This window comes from Salarias fasciatus, chromosome 20 (assembly GCF_902148845.1).
Source record: "Salarias fasciatus chromosome 20, fSalaFa1.1, whole genome shotgun sequence".
Taxonomy (NCBI): Eukaryota; Metazoa; Chordata; class Actinopteri; order Blenniiformes; family Blenniidae; genus Salarias; species Salarias fasciatus.
In genome coordinates this window covers 30,651,080-30,670,176 of record NC_043764.1, presented here as the reverse complement: position 1 = coordinate 30,670,176, position 19,097 = coordinate 30,651,080, and the positions used below count along the sequence as shown (strand labels likewise).

Genomic DNA, 19,097 nt, shown 5'->3' with positions numbered 1-19,097 from the left:
TGAGCACGTGCAGAAGAAGTGTTTACTGCAGCCACGGTGCGAAAAGCTGAGTTCTTATGGAGTCGGAGCGTTTTAAATAAGTTGTGTTTTCGGCGGTTGTCATGGAAACAAACAACTGAAAAGTCTTGTCGGGTCTCAAACTCCATGTTCTTCCACTTCCTCTCCTCACGCAGCAACAAGTCCCGACTCTCAGACAGCGATGAGTGAAGCCTCACACGTCCAAATAAATAAATCTCCTCCGACACACACAAACACAGAGCGGCGGCGCCGCCGCCTGTATCCCAGCGCCGCTCTCAGCCGCCCGCTTCGCCGCCGCTGTCCTGAGAAAATAACAAATAGCGCAATCTGCTCGCAGCCCCACGGAGGACAACTTCCATTCCGGCGTGAACCCGGTGTCCCGTCCCCCCCCTGCCCCGCCCCCACCCCGGCCCCCACCCGGCCCCCACCCGGCCGTCCTGCCTGCAGAAGGTGAAGAAGTACAAAGAGAGGGATCAGAGCTTTTCCGATTCTTCCCTGGTTATTAACTACCATTTGTTCCCCCGGAGGGCCGTCCCCCCCATTAACCCAACTGATGTGCTTTTCTCATGGAAATCAGCCGCTGCTGCTGCTGCTGCTGCTGCTGCTGCTGCTGCTGCTGCTGCTGCTGCTGCTGCGCCGCCACCGCCACCGCTTCTGCTGCCACTGCTGCTCCCAGAGGTGCAAGGAATTGTGGGGAATTTTCAGAGGAGACCTCCCTCCGACTCAAAAAAACTCTCTCTCTCTCTTTCACTCTGTGTCAGTGTGTGTGTGTGTGTGTGTGTGTGTGTGTGTGTGTGGAGCGTGCTGCCCTGCCTCTGGACCACAGAGGCATGGAAGCAATGTACAGTAATGTATGGGAGTTAATGAGAAGAAGCTGGCCGCGGCCCGGGCCCTGCCGGCCGGGGGAATATTTTTAGAGAGCGGCGCGGCGAGGAATGCTCCGACACCAGAATAACACCGATCAGCCGGGATTTATGGGAGCAGACCAAAAAAAAAAAGATATTCCGGAGCAGGACGGAGTGTCGGTCCTGTTCAGGGTCCGGAGGGAAACGGCAGGTAACGTCGACGGACGTCACGCCAATGAGAGAAAGAAACGCATCTTATCTTTAACTTTTCAGAGTTAGGAGGAAATTTCTAGATTAAAAAAAAACAAGATTTCCTCCTGTTTATGACATTTTCATAACATTAACGGGCATTTTATCATCATCCTCTCCATTTAAATCTTCTTCACGTCAGGATAGTTCAGCAAAAACTGTTGATTCTTCATGTTCAGCCTGAAACTTCAATCTCAACATTTCACCTTCATTCGCTGCTTTTTGTCTTTTCTCTCAACAATCAACAATTAATTCTTTGTACTTCATTCTTATTCTCTACACTTTGTCTGTATTCTCTCTTTTAATATAAACACTTAATTTCTTTAATGTTTCTTCTTCATTTTTCACATTATCTTATCTACATTTTGCTTTCATTCTCTTAATCTGCAGTATATTCATGAGATTGAGTTTATTCTCCCCATTTCATCTCAAGTCTCCACGTTCTGACTTCTGATTTCTGGATATTAAACTTCAATTTGAGCCTCAAAAACTGTTTCAGCTGGAGGTGGAATTTGATATCAGTGACTTCTTTACATTCTCAGAATGCATGCTGACTGCGTCACTCAAGCTCCAGCATGATTCTCCACATTTCAGAGACGATCCCGTGTTGTCAGAACACTGACGGGACGTTCTGGTCCTGCAGGGCTGAGGCTGAGCTCCCCTCACTTCACTTCCATGATTTTCATCGGTAAAATCCTGATTCGAAGTCAGATTCGTCCCCATTTATGTACAAACCACTGATCTGAGTCTTCCGTCAGCTGTTCGCTTGTTAGCCTTGCTATTAGCATCAACCAGCTGTTAGCTGGGTAGCCTAGCCCAGGGGTCTGCAACCTGCGGCTCTGGAGCCACATGTGGCTCTTCAGCCCCTCTGCAGCGGCTCCATGAAGCCTTCACAACACGAAACGTGAATAAATATTTAACTAAATTTTATTATCGCGACACACCACAGTACTTTCCAAAATGATCAGTCACTCTTGGTTCTAAAGGGGTTCAAAGAAAGGTACAAGTAAAATTGGGAAAAATTGCAAAAACCACAAGAAATGGAGGGGAGAAAATCAGGCAACGGCTGAAAAACCTGAAGTATCTAGAATTTCTTAAAAAAGAAAATTAAATATGGTTGTAAAAAGCATTCCAAACTGCTTACAAAGAGCTAAAAGTGTTAAAACTGCTAAAATTTCTAAATTATCAGCAAAAAAAAAAAAAAAAACCCTTGAAAAGAGGAACGAAACTGTTAAAATCAGGTACAGAAATAGAAAAACTGTAATAAAATGTTCACTATTCTGAACCGTAGTTAAAACTTCATAAAAGCACCATAATAAGACATAGTTTTTATTTGTGCATCAGAACTATACATGAACCTTCATGAGCTGCATTCACCTCATTTTAAAGGTTAAACGTTTTTTGTGGTTCCAGAGCAACTTGTCTTGGTGAAAAGTATTTAAATAAAAGGCTCTTTTGGTCATTCAGTTGCAGACTCCTGGCCTAGCCGGTAGCATCGCCCAGCTGTTATCTTCCCGGAGGATCACTGACTGAAGCTTCAGGACTGCTTTTCTCGTGACGCTGCTGTAGGTTCAGGCGGAGGAGGACCTCCACACTCTCTACAGCCTGAAACGATGCCAGCCTCTTATCGCGCCTCCATTCGTCGACGAGGTGAACTTCCTGTCTGATGACGGTTTGTGTTTTGGCTTCTCTGCTCCAGTCAGTCCTCTCTCTCTCTTCTCTCCACCCTCCAACCTGACTTTCACTCCGGCGCTGCTCCTCAGAGAAAAGCTTGTTTCTGGAAGCAGACGGAGAAAGTCGACATGGCCGAGCTCCACCCGCCCGCGAATCTGCTCCTCTGATGTTTTAGGAGTTTTTTTTAAAGCCCGTCATAAAATGATCTCAGTGCGTCGGCGAGCGCCGGACAGAGTCGTCCCTGAACCTCATTCAGCCACCATCACACACATCCCTGGTCGCCAACAAGCAGGACTTCAAAATAAGAGCACGGAGTGTGTTCTGCAGATCTGCTGAGAGCAGGTGAGGCAGGTGAAGCCTCTGGGTTCCTCTCAGCCTGCAGCACATGGCAATAAAAAGCATCAGGAGTCTTTAATGAACAAACATTTAAGCTCTGCATTGCAGCACTGAGCAGAGTAAACTGATATCACTCTTTTCTGCAGATGAAAGAAGAGCAGAATGATGCAGCTTCACCCTGAATCCACTGATTTCACTTTTTATTATCACGTGTTCCGCAATTCTCTCCCAACATATTTCTGTAACTCTGATTTAAATCTGAAATGTCCCACTCCCTTGAAGAAAAATTAAAGATGCAAGTTACTTTTCGAGATGTGTAACTGTAACTAAACGTCGTGCTCACAGAAAGCAAACAGCCCGACAGACATTTCCAGCGTTTCTCCAAACCTAACTGATGCAGATCCTCTCATGGAATCGCAGCATTTCTTCCTCCTGACGCCACCAAAACACCTCAAACACCCCAAAGTTCACCCCGAGTTCACGTTCGACAAAGACGACAAACGGCAGCGAGCTCATGAATCTCAAAACGACGCTGGATGAATGTGAGCGAGGAGCAACAAAACGCACACAGCGGCAAATTTATTGGTCCTTTTACTGTCTGCAGGCCCGCAGGGCGGCCACAGTCACACAAACACAACAAATCCTTCCTGAGATCCACGCGTTTGTTCCCACCTCAGGTTGGTTTTGTGCCGTTTTCCACTAAAAAACACCAAGAAGACCAAAAAGTGAATAAATCAGCGCCACAGCAGGAAGTGAGCGGCGCTCCATCAGGCTGGGAGTCAGGTCGCTTCAGAATGTTTTTCATGACGGTCTGATCTGAAAAACGACAACAGAAATCCTCAAACTGAACCACATCCTCAAACTTGCAAAATCCTGCACACTAACTTCATGCCGTTTGGCAAAAGGCTGGATGAGAGGATGAATTAAAGACTTTACATGAAGCTGAACACACAGCAGGGTTCATCCATTCACACCGTCTTCCTCCTCCTCAACATCTTCTGCCTCATTTTCAGTTAAAATCCCTTCATTATCATTTCAAATGTCCTGAAAACAACAAGAGAGGGAATATTTTTAATATTACTACAGACCTCTGCCCGTCGTCGCTTCACATTTAATTCTATAGAATTTTTATTAATATTTAATCCAGAAAACTCAGAAAGACATGAACAGGCCTGAAGTGTGACATTCAGAGTTTAGTTCAGATCATTTTATGAAATAAAATCACAGTTTCAAGTTTTTTTCTTTCTTTTCTTCTCAAACAAATCCACTGAAATCAGGTCTGAGTCTCATCTTCTCTTTTAAATCATTTTTAATGAATTTTAATATAAAACTGAGTGACTGTAACTCAAAAAGCACATCCGCAGATGTTAAATCATTATTTATATCGAGTTTTTAGCACATTTCAAAGCAAGAAAGCCATTTTGATTCTCTTCCACAGAGAAAAGTCCAGATTTTCATCCACTACTTTAATCCTATGTCTAATTTCTCTGGAATGAAATGGTGTGAATCTCATTTCCACAGTCAGTCAGAGAAGACGTTCACCAAAGGTTTCTAACAGAACTCTTTACATTTAACACTTTTTAAAGGTTTGTTTTCATTCTTGTGTAAACTCAGAGACGATCTAACCTGCGCTCAATCCTGACGGACGGTTTCAAAACACGTTTATCAGACGTTTCTGTCGCCTGTTGTCGACCTGACGTCACCTCCTCCAGAAAAACTAAACTCTCTTCAGCTTCAGCTGCAGGATTCCTTCTTCTCCACTTTTCAATGCACCAGCTGGAAAAATGAGTGAATGAATTCTATGATTTATTTCCTCCCTACAGAGTAAAAGCTCTTCTTCAGATGGGATGTTATTCTTTTCTTTCTCTGTTTAAAATATCGACCAATCAAGAACCATTTTTATCAAACTATTTGAATCAAATAAAGACGATTTAATAATTGAAATAAAATCCTTTTAGATTTTGTTTCAAGTTTGTTTCGATCTTGTTTTATGAACCAAGATGTGAAGAATCCTGGTGAATAAATCTGATCTTAAAACGAGCTGATTCAAGGTTTCTCTGAGAAAACTGAACAAAAAAAAACTCTTAAAAATCTCCACACTCAGTTTGTTTTCTAATTTCACTTTTGATTCTTCATTTCTGAACAAATAATAAATGATAAAACAAGTTTCTGATTTCTATCAAAATATCTGATCAAATGTTTTTAAATTCCTCCTGACAAACATAAACTTTATCCTTTTAATTTTACAACTTTATTCAATCTTTTTTCTAGATTTTTTTTTAATCCAGATTGAATAAATTTAATTTATATTATAAAAGTCAAGCAGAAGAAGAACAAACCTGATGAATGATTTTATATCCAGTCTATTCCGTTACAGAACTTCAACCTTTTTAACTTCCTCCACAACATTAAAAAAAACTCTTCAGTTCCTTCACTTTTCTATATTTCTTTTTTTTTCCAAACCAAAACTGGTTAAAGTTCATTTTAACAGAAAAAACAAAACAGTCTGCAACGTGAACAGCATATTAATAAAAAGTGTTTGTTGAAGATTTCTGTGGCCTTTTGGAGCTTTTTCCTCTTCTGATTTCACATTTTGTTTTGTTCTCATTGTTAATTTTTTGTCTAAATGTAAACTAGGATTCTTAAAAAAACAGTTTAAATTGTGGAAACAATCTGATGCCTTAAAAACAATTTTATCTCAACTTGACATGATCTTTTAATTCTCTCTAAAACAAAAAAATCATCCGCTTTTTCTTTCATTTCTAAGTTTTATTATTATTTATTGTAAATGACACAAAATAAGCAAAGAAAACAAACCTGATCAATGAGTTTGAAACAGATATAATAAAGTATACATTGCAGAGCTTCTTTTTATTTATTTTTTTACATCAAAAAAACTTTAGGATTTGTTTAATTTGGGGATTTCTAGACATCTGTACAGATTTTAATCTATATTGAGTAATAATGGAACTATAGTAAACTTGAAAAGTGCATTTAAATCAAGTTTCTTCTCATTTGTATTAAAATTCCTCAACCTGATGAAGCTTTTTAATCCTTTAACCGCAAGTAAAAACAAACTCTAAACATCATGGAAGAATTTCAGGCAAAACTCTGATGAAAAGAGGAGTTTCTGTCGTTGAACGGGAGAGAAGAGGCGCTGAGGGCTGCAGCGACGCTTCTTCATGACAGTAAAACACTTTTCCTCCAGGACTCCAGCATCACTTATCAGCAACAAGTGCACAGAGTGAACCCCCACGTTGTGACCCTGCTGACACCCCTCGGCTCCGGAGGAGGGGGGGCTTGTTGTTCAGGCAGGGAAAAACTCTCTCTCACGCACAAAACACACACACACACACTCACACACACACACACCAGCAGATCAGCGACACAAACCAAAACAGTCGGGCTGAAGCAGGGCGGACTGAGAGTGCGGACAGCGGCGGTAACCGGAGAGAGCCGTCACGTTGGAGGCTCTCTGGAGCTTTGTTTCCTCTCAGACCACCTCCAACTCCCCCCGCACCGCGCCGCGCAGCACCGCACCGCGCCGCACATGACACAAACAGCGCACACCGCCTCCCAAAGTTTGCGCAAAAAATCAGGAGCTCGGACATCGGCGGGGTGCGCGCACGCCGCGCATCTATCCGCGGAGAGAGAGTGGGAAAGGCATGAGGCAGGAACATGGAGGAAGTCTAATTCAAACAGCCTGCCACACCGCCCGACGGGGAAACCACCCCCCCCCCCCACAAAAAAAAAAAAAAAAAAATAGAATAAACCGGACGCAAAGTGCGGATCGCGCAACCGCGCCGACGCGTTTCCAGCCAGCCGCGCGTCAGCGCGCACAAAGCTCGTAAAGTTGTTTTCAAAAGCAGCACACGCACGCGCGCACACACACGCAAACACACACGAGGAGCCACATTCTGAGCTCCGGGAGGAGGAGGAGGAGGAGGAGGAGGAGGAGGAGGAGGAGGAGGAGGAGAGAGAAAAAAACAGGCAGTTTACCCACCGAAAACTTTCCAGCAGCGCATTAGTCAGCTTCACATGGAGCCGCGCGACGCGTCCATCCCGGACCGGGCCGGACCCGAACCCCGGGGACGGCAGAGTCCCGGCGCCGCCGCCGCTCCTGCCGGCCTCGAGCGGCTGGTCGTGGCTGTAGCGGGGCGTCGCGCTGCGTCGCGGGGTGGTGGAGCGGCTCGTGGCGGGTCTCGGGGCCTGAGAGTCGTGTGGCTCCTCAGGCTGCAGCTCGCGCTTATGGGGCGGTAAGCATTGTGGGAGCGTGACGTCACAGGACACTTTCACAAACTTTTTCCTTTTTTTTTTTTTTTTTCAGGGCCGCTTTAAAGCAGCCGGTAAACACACACACACACACACACACACACACACACACACACACACACACACACAACATGATACTTATATTAAAAAAATTTTATTATTTTATCAATAAAGTCACAACTAGCGGACTCCTCTGGTGTTTTCTGTTCATGGTTTTACTTCTATTGATTATTTTGTGTTTTTTAGATTATTATTTGTTATTATAATAACTATTTAATTATTATATACCTGTACTTACCTATATCTATAGCCCTTATCTATTGGTTTGTTTCACTCTCTATAGGAATATATTTGTTTATGAGATGATGAAATTCACTTAATTTTTTTTATAAAATTAATATAATCCATAAACCTGAATAATCCAGGTTTAATAATCCCAACATTGGATTATTTCATTCATGAAGTAATACCAATTTACATGTTAACATTTTAATCCTTTGTGGGTTGTTGTTGTTGTTTGTTTGCTTGTTTCTGTAAACTTTGTATGTTTCATAACATTTTAACACGATTTCTTCTTTTAATGGAAATCAACATTTATTTATGTTTTCTTAAATTAAATAAATAAAATGTATCTTTACATTCATACATAGTTATAGATGTTTTCTTTTTTTTCAGTGTTGGGTTTTTTGCTACTTGTTACAGATCATATAGTTTATAACTTTAAACTCTTAATTGTTCATATTTATAATAAAATTTATAATAAAATGCTATTTGTACTTTAATGACACATGTAGAGTTCTTTTTTCTTATTGTTACATGTAGTTTATAACCACTATTAATTTATTGAAAACCAAACTATATCCATATTTCTTATGCGGTTCTGTTATCCATCAGTTTATTTTTTGGTACATATAAAATATTAAACAATGGCAATACAAATCCTTTTTCTTGATATCTGTAATAAGATTTAGAACTTTATAAAAACTAATTATTTATCTAATGGTGTAATAATTGGCTGGATCATTTAGAATATTTAAAGTTTAATTTAATGTGGATACTTTTGGATACTTTTAGCATGTTTTGTACTTACTTACTTACTTAATTACGTTGCGTTTATAATTTTTATTTTATTTATCACAGCTTCCTGAAATTTGTTTTCATCCAACTTAATAAAGTAATTATTTGTTTATAAGAAGTTTTTGTCTTTCTACATGAAATTGACATCTTTACATGTAATTTGATTTGTGGTGATTTACAGTAAAAGTTTACAGGTTTCTAGAATCTTTGGTTAATTTTCTTTGAGTTCAAAACTAGACTTTTTATTACTTATCCATAAATTTTCTTTATTTTCTGATCAGATACTGATGACTTCATGAAAGCTTTTTTTTTTCAATTTACACATCATAGTGATATATCAGAAGAATTTCTAAGTTTCTATTATTATTATTATTATTATTATTATTATTATTATTATTATTATTATTATTATTATTATTATTATTATTATTATTATTATTATTACCATCATCATTTCAGAAGCTGTGTTTTGTTCAGGGGTGAGACTACAGAGGATCACATGTTATACAGAAGACTAAATCTAACAAATTACCAAAGATTAAAAACTGAAATCAGCGTTTTTAATCTTTACACTCTGAGCAGGAGGTTTGAAATATCAGACTGAAGTAATAAACTCCAAACACTCACATTGGTTAAGTTCTATTTTGTGAGTGTTCAGTTCAGCTGGCCTCGAGCTCACAGGTCACCGGTTCAAATCCCAGGTTGGCTCTGTGAGCTCCCAGAATGCACCGCAGCAGTGATTCAGAGTAGCTGTTTCCCTCGGGGCTCCAGAAAGGCCTTTACGTCTTGATTTGGAACCAGAGAGTTCATTCAACTGAACTACTCTCAGAGGTCACTCCAGTGCTAAAATGATGGAAAATCCTAATTAATGTGAAAAACCCGTCAGTAAACACGTGGAAGGAACCGCAGAACCGATGTTATATTTAACCTGCAATATCATGAGAGGCTGAACTAACAGCAGACTCACAACTCAACCCAAATTCAATCACTGAACACCAAACCTAACGCTCACTGCCGTTTAATTAAAGCGGGAAACTAATTAATTGAGTTAAAATTAAATGAGTGGAAATGTGCCGTCGGTTCAGCCGTTTTTCAGCGATTTGTCGGAGTAACTGAGTAACGTTCATGACTGTTGCAGCCTCGAATCTCTGCTGTTGTTCAGTCAGATCTGCGCTGTGTGGAGCCGCCGTGTCGGAGTTCGATTTCCTCTGCAGCACTTCCTGCGAGTGTGGAGCGTTTGCCGCAGAGCCAGGAGGTTCGAGGCAGGATGAGGTGAAGCGGCGTGAAGACGGAGGCTTCTCTCCGTGTCTGTATGGATTCCAGCGCGGTTCCTGTCATCACAGCTGATTTCAGCTTCAGTCTGTCTCTTACAGCCAGTAACAAGCTTGGAACCATCACCACTTCCTGCGAGGTGTGTGTGTGTGTGTGTGTTTATGACACTGTCATCACATTTTCTTCTGATTTCCACACTGATAAACACTCCAGCTTCCACGCAGATCCACACACACCCACACACACATGCATTGACACTTGAACACACATCCCACTTCAGAGATCCACGATCAGCATCAGTGAGCACAGAGGTGATCAGTGGGAGCAGCGACTTGTCCACATCTGGAGTGTGTTTCCATCCATCAGGATGAGAGAACTTCACAGGATGGCTGCGTGTGTGTGTGTGTGTGTGTGTATGTGTGTGTGTGTGTGTGTGTGTGGATCACCGACCAAAAAGTTTTTCAGCTCAGCTCTGAAAAACTGTACTTTTTACTCTCAGACAGTTGAGAATGGTTTTCAACTCCGTGTCTCCACAGTGTGGACAGAAAATTCAGCTGTTCAGTAAACTAATGTCTCTCTGTGACCAGAAGACTGAAACTTCATCCTTCTTCGGTTTTGAACAATCAACAATCAATTCCACAAAAAGAACGAAACGAAAAAAGTCAACCATTCCTGAGTTCTGCGGTATATTTCTGTGTTCAAACAACGTGTTTTACAAATCACACTATAAAGCCAACATGTGTGAAACAGCAGCACAACACAACCGGGAAACATTCCACGTTCACTCGTACGTCTCCAGCGTTCCCCCAGTGACGACATGAGTGATGAAATCTGCCAAAGTGAATTTATTCCCAGTCTGTTTTCATCGTTTAACAGATGACTGCTCAATCAAATGCTTCATTAGTTATCTGCTGTTCTGCACAGGATGCTCCAGTGAATCACTCTGCTAAATGACATCTTCACTCGTCTGTTTTTCTGTCGTTTGCCACCGTGTTACTTTAACTCCAGCTCCACACATCGCGCTGCGACTCACTTCTGCCCCGAGCCGTCAATGTGGAGTTTTCCTTTTAAAAGCAGCATTTTGGTTTCCTGTGGTCGGGGCAGAAGCAGCGCCGCTGTCGGGTTATCATCGTGAAAGAGACACGATCAGAACCACCAGGGTCAGAGGTCAGAGGAAAAGTCACGTGTGCTCAGGGAGAACATGCAGATTCCACACAGAAAGACTGTATGGAGTTTTTACCACGACACCGAGCAGGCCTGAGCAGACTGAGGCTACTAACCGTCATCGTGATGTCGACTGACCTGAGGAGGCTGACGGAGCTGCTGAGCCAGGCGGATCTCAGAGTCTCTGGAGTCTTTTTATTCCTGAGACTGGAGAGAAGAGCTGTGGACCCGGGTCCAGCAGGAAGCCCTGACGTCTGAGGACCTCTCACCTCAGATCTTACACAACCCGGCGGCAGAGGCGACGCGGCGCAGCGACGCACCATCATCTGGCGTGTGATAACTTCCTGACGCAACGCAGGGTTGGAGGTGGGGAGGCCAGGCGGGGCCGGCAGCCCCCCAAACAGCTGACGGCCGCGGCCTGCAGCGCGGTGATAAGGCGGAAGGGTGGAGCGGCGTGCGGCCGCATCGCCACCAGGACACGCTGCAGCTGAGAGACTCTAAAAATAACTCCAAGACGGTCTGAGACCATCAGAAAACCACAAACAATCTCAACCCGCCGGCTGGATGGAGAGCAGGGCGGCGGGGGGCCGGGCTGCCTCTGGTGGACCTGGAGGACCATGACCAAGAGCACAGGAACACACCGGAGCGTCAGCATGAGGGAACCAGAAGAAATGAAGAGTGGTTCTACTCACTGGTCTCTATAAAAGTGAATGAAAGGACACAGTCAGACACATTCTGCTGTGCCGCTCTGTGATGTTCTCAGGAATATCTACAAAAGTGGTTCTTCGAACCTCTTTAACATCCTCACTTCACCTGTTATCTTGTTTTTCCTTCATTTAAAACTATTTCTATTATTAAAGCATAAGAAACAAGTGAAGAGTAGGAGTGAATTTCATCTTGTATCACATGAGTAACTTATATACAAATGGAAGAATCAGGAAAAATGATCAATCGAACACATGCAGAAGAAGTGAAAAACAGCAGGTATGAGAGAGCTGAGGTTCCCTCTCAGGACTCCAGGAAGCAGAACAACCTAAATATGAAAACAGCAGTTTAAAAGTAGCAGAAAGAGTGAATGAATGTGGGGCGTGTGGGCTGACAAGAAGGATGGATGGATGGATGGATGGATGGATGGATGGATGGAATTCATCCATCACTTTCCACGATGAGGCCTCATGATTAAAAGATGGAGGTTAAACTATCAATTAAGTCATGTAAACAGCATAACAGGAGTTCATCAAACAAACAAACAAGCGGAGGTGGAACATGCAGGAACATGGATCAACATGGGGAGACGTCAGTGATGCGCTGGACACACGCTGGACACACGCTGGACACACACTGGACACACGCTGGACACACACTGGACACACGCTGGACACAGGCTGGACACACGCTGGACACAGGCTGGACACACACTGGACACATGCTGGACACACGCTGGACACACGCTGGACACACGCTGGACATACGGTAATGTCCTCTGCAGCTCCAGATGACGTCTAGAGGAACTCAGTCCTGCAAAAAGGGAAATGAAATCTGTCAAAGAGTCGAAAACAGGCAAAGAAAACTCAGAGTGGGGAGAGAGAGAGATGTTTTCCACCTGAAGGAAGTCTCTCTCTCTCTCTCTCTCTCTCTCTCTCTCTCTCTCTCTCTCCTCAGACTCGCACTGAGCTGTGCTTCTTCGCATTGTTATCATTGCTGTCATCTCCAACAATGAGAAACAGTGTGCGTTGAGGAGATGGGGGAGGAGCACACACACACACACACACACACACACACACACACACACACACACACACACACACACACACACACACACACACAGGAAAAGAGGGAAAGAGCAGCCAGCTGTCGAGCATCAGAGAAAAGAAAAACGAGAGTGATTGAGCACAAAGAGAGAATCCGTTAGACGGGCTTGGCTGAACCGGAGGATGCAGACGGATTAACTATCCTTCAAAGAAAGAAGAAAAAAAGACTGCAGCACAAAAAACCCCAGACTGAGCGAACCCCCTCCACACACACACACACACACACACACACACACACACACACACACACACACACACACACACACACACACAAAAGAAAGTTAGTAGATTTGAGTGATGAGTGAAACCTTCCTGTTGTGTTGTTTTGTGTTGTTTTAGACGCAGGTTTGTTAGAACGACGTCCGGCGGTCTCTGCTCGGATCCAGACTGCTGGAGGAAGCGTCCAGCTTCAGCTGTGCATCAGCCAATCAGTCACGAAATAAGAAACTTCTCACTTATTTCAGGCAGAAATATGAGCAATTAGAGAATCACATGTAGGCATTTATTCATCCATTCATTGATTTGCTGCACTCACTCACTTCCTGTCCCTCTTTTCCTGCTTTAACCTGTTTGAGTTGTGAGAAGTTCTTCCTCACATGTTGCTTGTTGACATCCTGATGTTTCCTCTTTCACTTCTCATGTTTCCATTTCGCATTCTGGAGCTGTGATGGATGGTTCGTGATTTGAAGACATGTTGTTTCCATTATTCTTGACATCAGTGAAGGTTTGATGATATGAAGCTGGGATGCTGATTAAATGAGTGACTGTCATTCATGCGACTGTCTGTGTGCTGTGAGTGAATATACGCACCACGGCTGTACCGATCCTGAAAGATCCTTCTCTCTGTGAGGCCACGTCTGAGTTTTATTTATTCTAATTTCTGTAAAATTTTGCCGTTGGAAAAAAAAAACATTAAATATCTTTTAGACAGAATAAAACCTCCCTAGAAGTGTGAAACCAAGAAGCCACGAACAAGGATTGTCACACAACTGATCTCAAATTCTCTAAAAAGCTCCCGTCTCATGCTGTACTTCACTTGGAGGAAGTTTGATTCTTCATCCAGAACGCTGCAGAGCCAGAAGAAACAAGCTTTTAGTTCCTTCACTCCTCACCTCTTTTGTTTTAACACTTTTTCTTCATTTCCTTGTGTGAACTGCCTTGTTTCTGAATGGCACCATATAAAAAAATTTTAACTCTCCTGTCAACAAAGCCTCATTTTAATGAAAGGAGAATCACAACTGATCCCTGGGATCTTTAAAGAGTAAGAGTCAAATCAAAGATAAGAGCAACTCAAATTGCTGATAATTCGGGCTGTCAATAGCCGATTTTTAAACCCAGATCAATCACAGGAGTTCCATACTTAATCATGATTAATTGCATTTTGCAGTGCATATTTAAAATTCTATTATTTCGCATTTTAAAGCAGTTTTAAGACCATAATATAAAGCATTTCTCACTAGAATGTCTTAATTGTGAATCAAATGAACACAAAAAAAGAACTTCCTTTTTACCGTTTGTATTTTCTTTCACAATAAAGTGCCATGTAGACCCACTTGTCTACTTCAAAATTAAAAATACAGCTGAACAAAACAACATCCCATTCATTAGACATGAGATTCAGAAATATCTGAATTCTAAGTTTTCTCTCCTTTTTCTTTTCTTTGAGCTAATTGCTAACCCTAATCTTAATTCTGCAATGAGTTGTGGTTAAAAAAATCTTTTGACAGTCCTGCATTAATTAATCATGATTAATGCAGTTAACACTGACAGTCCCACTGATAATCTGTTATTTGCTGAGATTATTTTGTGGAGAGCAGAGAGATTAAAGAGGTTACAGAGGTTAAAGTTGACCTGCAGCTCCAGGCTGCAGTGACACTGTTCCACCGCCAGGCCAGCGGGGGGCGGCAGAGGCCGCTCGGCCGCTCGTTTCAGCCTTTTCCTAAAAACACCACAGAAGAAGCGGAGGCGATGAGGCACGATGGCGGACCGTCGGCGGGCTGCGGACTCTCTCCCCTGTCTCCTCCTGTCCCTGCTCGCCTCGCTGTCCGCGGCTGAGGAGCTGCGGTGGGACCCGAGCGGCTACGTGCTGTACTGCCCCTGCATGGGTGAGGCTCTGGGCTCCGGTACCGACCCGCCGTCCCGCCGCTCTCCGCTCTGTCACTTCATGTTGAAAGTTCCCTCCGTTCAGGAATCTCATTTAAAATCCAGTGAAACTTCGTCCTCTCATGAGTTCCAGGCGGACTCAGACGTCCTGCTGCAGAGTTTCTCCTCTCAGGAGTCTTTTCATGTTCAAACCGTGAAACTTGTTCTGTCCTGTCGGGAGCTGAGGAGACGGAGACACTCCGTGGACAGACTGTCTCTGAACACACATTGTTATAACTTTGCTCTTGTGGCTCGTTTCAGCTCCTCTCTGCCTCTTCAGGTCCAGCTAGTGTCTAAACTTCTGTAATGTGTTGGAAATGTAACGTTATATCAGATAAATACGCTGGGTGGCGCTGTGGAGACACTGCAGGGTGCTGTCCTCTCTGTCCTCTGTCCCTGCTCCTCTTATGAACACCAGGCTGTCAGGATCATTTTAGTTCAGGAGCCCCGGACCAGTGAAATGAAGCCACAATCACCTTTAAATGTAAACTGTAAAGCTTTTCCTAGTAGTGGAGCAGATCACACATGGTGGGAAATGATTTCACAAACCAAAACTCAGTACTGGAAATTATGGCAGTGTCCACAGGAAGTCCATTTTAATGAAGCCTGTTGGAAAAACCAGTGAAATGTCCAATAAATTCTCCTGCAGCCGTAGCGTTCTGCATGTTCTGCTACTCTTGAGAAATGTGTTTTTGAAAAATTGGTTTCCTTTTAACTTTCTGTGATTGGAGCATGCTGCAGGCTGATTTGTGACACACAGTCCTTATGTTTGAAATGTTTTTTTTTTAATTTTGCCTTGACATTTGTGGTTTTGCACAGCCTGGCAGTTTTTATTGATATTTATATCATCAACAAAGGCTGCATTGATGAAAGTTATCAGTTCTGCGAGCTCCACGCAGAGCGTCCATGTTCTTGAGCGTTGCTGTCGTCGTCTCTCAGGTCGCTTTGGAAACCAGGCGGACCACTTCCTGGGCTCGCTGGCCTTCGCCAAGATGCTGAACCGGACGCTGGCGGTGCCTCCCTGGATCGTGTACCGCCACCACACGCCGCCGTACACCAATGTAAGCAGCACAGCGGGGGGTCTGCGATGGTTCAGAGAGCTGGAGGATCGGTTTCCATGGCGACAGTACCCCGGTGAGTGACGCTGGGTTTGGTCCCGTGTTCTCCAGGTTCACGTTCCCTACAGCGACTTCTTCAAGCTGGAGAGCCTGGCGGCGTTCCACCGCGTGGTGAGCCTGGAGGCCTTCATGGAGCAGCTGGCGGACGAGCACTGGCCGCCGGGGCGGAGGAGCGCCTACTGCTTCGAGACGGCGGCGCTGCGCAGCCCGGACAGGAAGACCTGCCCCATGAAGGTGAGGAGCGGGAGGCGGCGGCGGCGGGTTGGGGCGGGCGTCGGGGAAGCGCCGTGACGCGGCTGCTCTCCGCAGGACGGGAACCCCTTCGGGCCGTTCTGGGATCACGTCGGGGTGGAGTTCGACCGCTCGGTGCTGTTCGGGGGGATTTCCTTCAGCGCGTACCACCAGCCCCAGTGGATGAAGAGGTGAGTCCCGTTCGGCGCCGCCTCGCCGCGGAAGGCTCCGTCCCGACTGACCGCCGCTCCGCCCCGGCAGGTTCCCCCCCTCCGAGCACCCGGTCCTGGCGCTGCCCGGAGCCCCCGCCCAGTTCCCGGTTCTGGAGGAGCACGTGGGCCTGCAGCGCTTCGTGGTGTGGTCCGACAGCATGGCGGCGGAGGGGGAGCGGCTCATCGCCGACCTGCTGACCAGACCCTACGTTGGAATCCACCTGAGGATCGGCGTGGACTGGGTGAGCGCGGCGCCTCCGGCTGAGGCTCAGGTCTGACTGCAGCAGGATGGAGGCTTAAGGCCTTCACTTCACGTGGGTTAATTTGCTCACAGGTCACATCTGTTCTCAGCTCACATTTATTCCTGAGGCATCTCTCTTTGGATGTTTTTGAGCTGCATGGTAGCAGAGGGAACATTTTAATAATGTAAACACTCCGGTTAACTCTCATAAAGCATCTGTGCATCTGAGGGACGCTCTGGTTTTTTATTTGGACTGCAGTTCTGATTTGAGACACTGGGTGGCAGTATTGCTTTTTTTATTTCTGAATCTTTTGATTACTTTCAGTTGTCAGAATGATCAGATGAATAGATATCAAGTTCCTAAAGTCATTTTGATGCTGATTTATATTTGAATGTTGATTGTAGTTCAGTCTGAAGGTTTTTTTTTATCCGCCATTTAAAGAGTTAAAAAATGTCATTTCGACTGAACTGTTTGGATCCGAAGTTATTTTGGAGACTTGAGCAAAGAAAAAAAACTAAATTTCTACATTTTTATACCAAATTTGGATTTTTTTGCTAGTTTCCCCCCAACGTGTGATCAGCAGCGGCGGATCAAAGCGTTTTTTTGTCCTGCTCTTCCAGCAAAACGCCTGCCGGCTGCTGGAGCGCGGCGAGACCGGCTCCCACTTCATGGCCTCGCCGCAGTGCGTCGGCTACAACCGGCAGACGGCGCTGCCGCTCACCGCCGCCATGTGTCTGCCCGACCTGACGGAGATCCGCCGCGCCGTCCGGCTGTGGGTGAAGCAGACGGCGGCGCGCTCCGTCTACATCGCCACGGACTCGGAGTCCCACAGCAGAGACATCGAGGCGCTCTTCAAGGGCAAGGTGAGGACAGGAGCCCGAGGCGGCGGACGGCGAGGCCTCGTCTTCCCTCACTGACCCTCTGTGCCCTGGTCTCCAGGTGAAGGTGGTGAGCCTGCGGCCGGACTCGGCCCAGCTGGACCTCTACATCCTGGGCCGAGCCGACCACTTCATCGGGAACTGCGTCTCCTCCTTCTCCGCCTTCGTGAAGCGAGAGCGGGACGTCCACGGCCTCCCGTCCTCCTTCTTCGGCATGGACCATCCCGGGAAACGGACTCACCTGGAGCTCTGAAGCTCCTGCCTGAGGATCTGCGTTTCCTCTCGTTCTTCCTGAGGAAGTGATCAGGAGAGCAGAGCTCTCACCTCCAGCTGAAACCCGGTGAATTCTGGGACTGCCGTGTTGTTTCTCTGAGAATGTGAAGACGTTGGGAGAGTTTGGGTTTGCACTAGTGGATGTGATGAGCCGAGAACAGGAGCTCGGTGCTTCATCGGGACTCGCGGGTCTGTTTTCCAGCAGCCTGGAGGAGGAGAGGATCCTGTGACCTTCAGAGGATTCATCTCATTTGTGACCTTTTAGAACGAAGTCAGATTTATTCTTACATGCAGGGTGAAGTCAAAACTTTACCAAACCCACATTTTGAACATTCCGTTGTGTAGTTACTGCTTGAAGGCTGTTTTGAAGTATTTTCTACTGTATTTCTCATCAATAAAGTGATACACTACTTTTCCTCTGTTGGTCCTCGATGTGTGAGCGACACTCCGAACACAGCGAGCACAGACGGAGCCTCACTGCTGCAGCTTGTAGAAGTGACTTTTATTTCTCTGTAAACATTCATCTGGTCCAGAGTTGATGAAAAGATCATCCACTGCTTGAATGAATCTCTGTGATGAACTATAATCTCTTCTCAGAAAAGCACAAATATTTGGAAATTAAGTAGTTACAGTTAAAAAATTAAAGGTATTCAAAACTGAGGGAGGGGGAGTTGTAGAAAGTTTTCCTTTTTCATTTGAAGCCTTATTTCAAAATACAATAAATAATTTTGCCTTTTTCACACAAAAAAGATTAATACTAAAAATATTAATTTTGTTAGAGTGTATGCCCTGAGGTCCCCTTTTTGTCTCTGGATATCGTGAGTAGTTATACTACAGTAAATAAATAATAAAATAAAAAAATACCTGAAAATGCGTCGCATATAGCACGATAAATACAAAAATTTAAAAACGCACGTGCTTGTTCAAGACAGCATCTGGCTCAGAGTCACGTGCTTCAAACAACTCCAGTCATTAGTGCAAATATACTGTGAAATGCAGCGGCTGTCATTCGCCTCCTGTCTGCGGCGGTTTCTGATGTGGGCGACATGAGCAATTGCCCAGGGCGGCTCTAGGGGGCGCCACTGGAATGAAGGAAAAAAAGACATTTATTTGTGCTCATCACGTCATGTTTACCGTAGTCTTGACTGTTGGTTGAGGTGTGGGGGGTCGTCATGTTTTTGAAAGTTGATGGTAAAGGGCTAAAAATGGAAAAACGATAATTAAAGCCCAATTTAGAGAAAAGAGGAAAGAAGAGGAGGAGAAACGGGCAGAAGACAAAGATG

The 19,097-nt window shown here is 44.7% G+C and overlaps 2 protein-coding genes across 3 annotated transcripts in view; one reads left to right on the top strand and one right to left on the bottom strand.

Annotated features, from left to right (window-relative positions):
• Positions 1 to 11,223, bottom strand: part of plagl2 (pleiomorphic adenoma gene-like 2) — a 49,918-nt gene extending 38,695 nt beyond the window's left edge. Inside the window, exon 1 of one of the 2 annotated variants that reach the window (XM_030118114.1) lies at positions 11,046 to 11,223. The gene's annotated coding sequence lies outside the window, so the exon portion shown is untranslated. Of the gene's footprint in view, positions 1 to 7,125; positions 8,764 to 11,045 lie in introns of those variants that run through there. The other variant, XM_030118113.1, reaches the window with a different exon arrangement.
• A 3,454-nt stretch (positions 11,224 to 14,677) lies between these two features.
• Positions 14,678 to 18,219, top strand: pofut1 (protein O-fucosyltransferase 1). Its single transcript, XM_030118127.1, has 7 exons — positions 14,678 to 14,823; positions 15,800 to 15,921; positions 16,030 to 16,212; positions 16,288 to 16,400; positions 16,471 to 16,663; positions 17,284 to 17,526; positions 17,603 to 18,219. Exons 1-7 carry the CDS (start codon positions 14,697 to 14,699, stop codon positions 17,792 to 17,794), a joined length of 1,173 nt encoding a protein of 390 aa, XP_029973987.1. The 5' UTR covers positions 14,678 to 14,696; the 3' UTR covers positions 17,795 to 18,219.
• Positions 18,220 to 19,097: the final 878 nt, after the last annotated feature.

Bases quoted from the DNA above. Each gene is read 5' to 3' on its own strand.
- pofut1 (XM_030118127.1), top strand. From the start codon at position 14,697: ATGGCGGACCGTCGGCGGGCTGCGGACTCTCTCCCCTGTCTCCTCCTG. The intron at 15,922-16,029 runs GTAAGCAGCACA...CGTGTTCTCCAG, and splicing joins ACACGCCGCCGTACACCAAT to GTTCACGTTCCCTACAGCGA. The intron at 17,527-17,602 runs GTGAGGACAGGA...CCTGGTCTCCAG, and splicing joins AGGCGCTCTTCAAGGGCAAG to GTGAAGGTGGTGAGCCTGCG.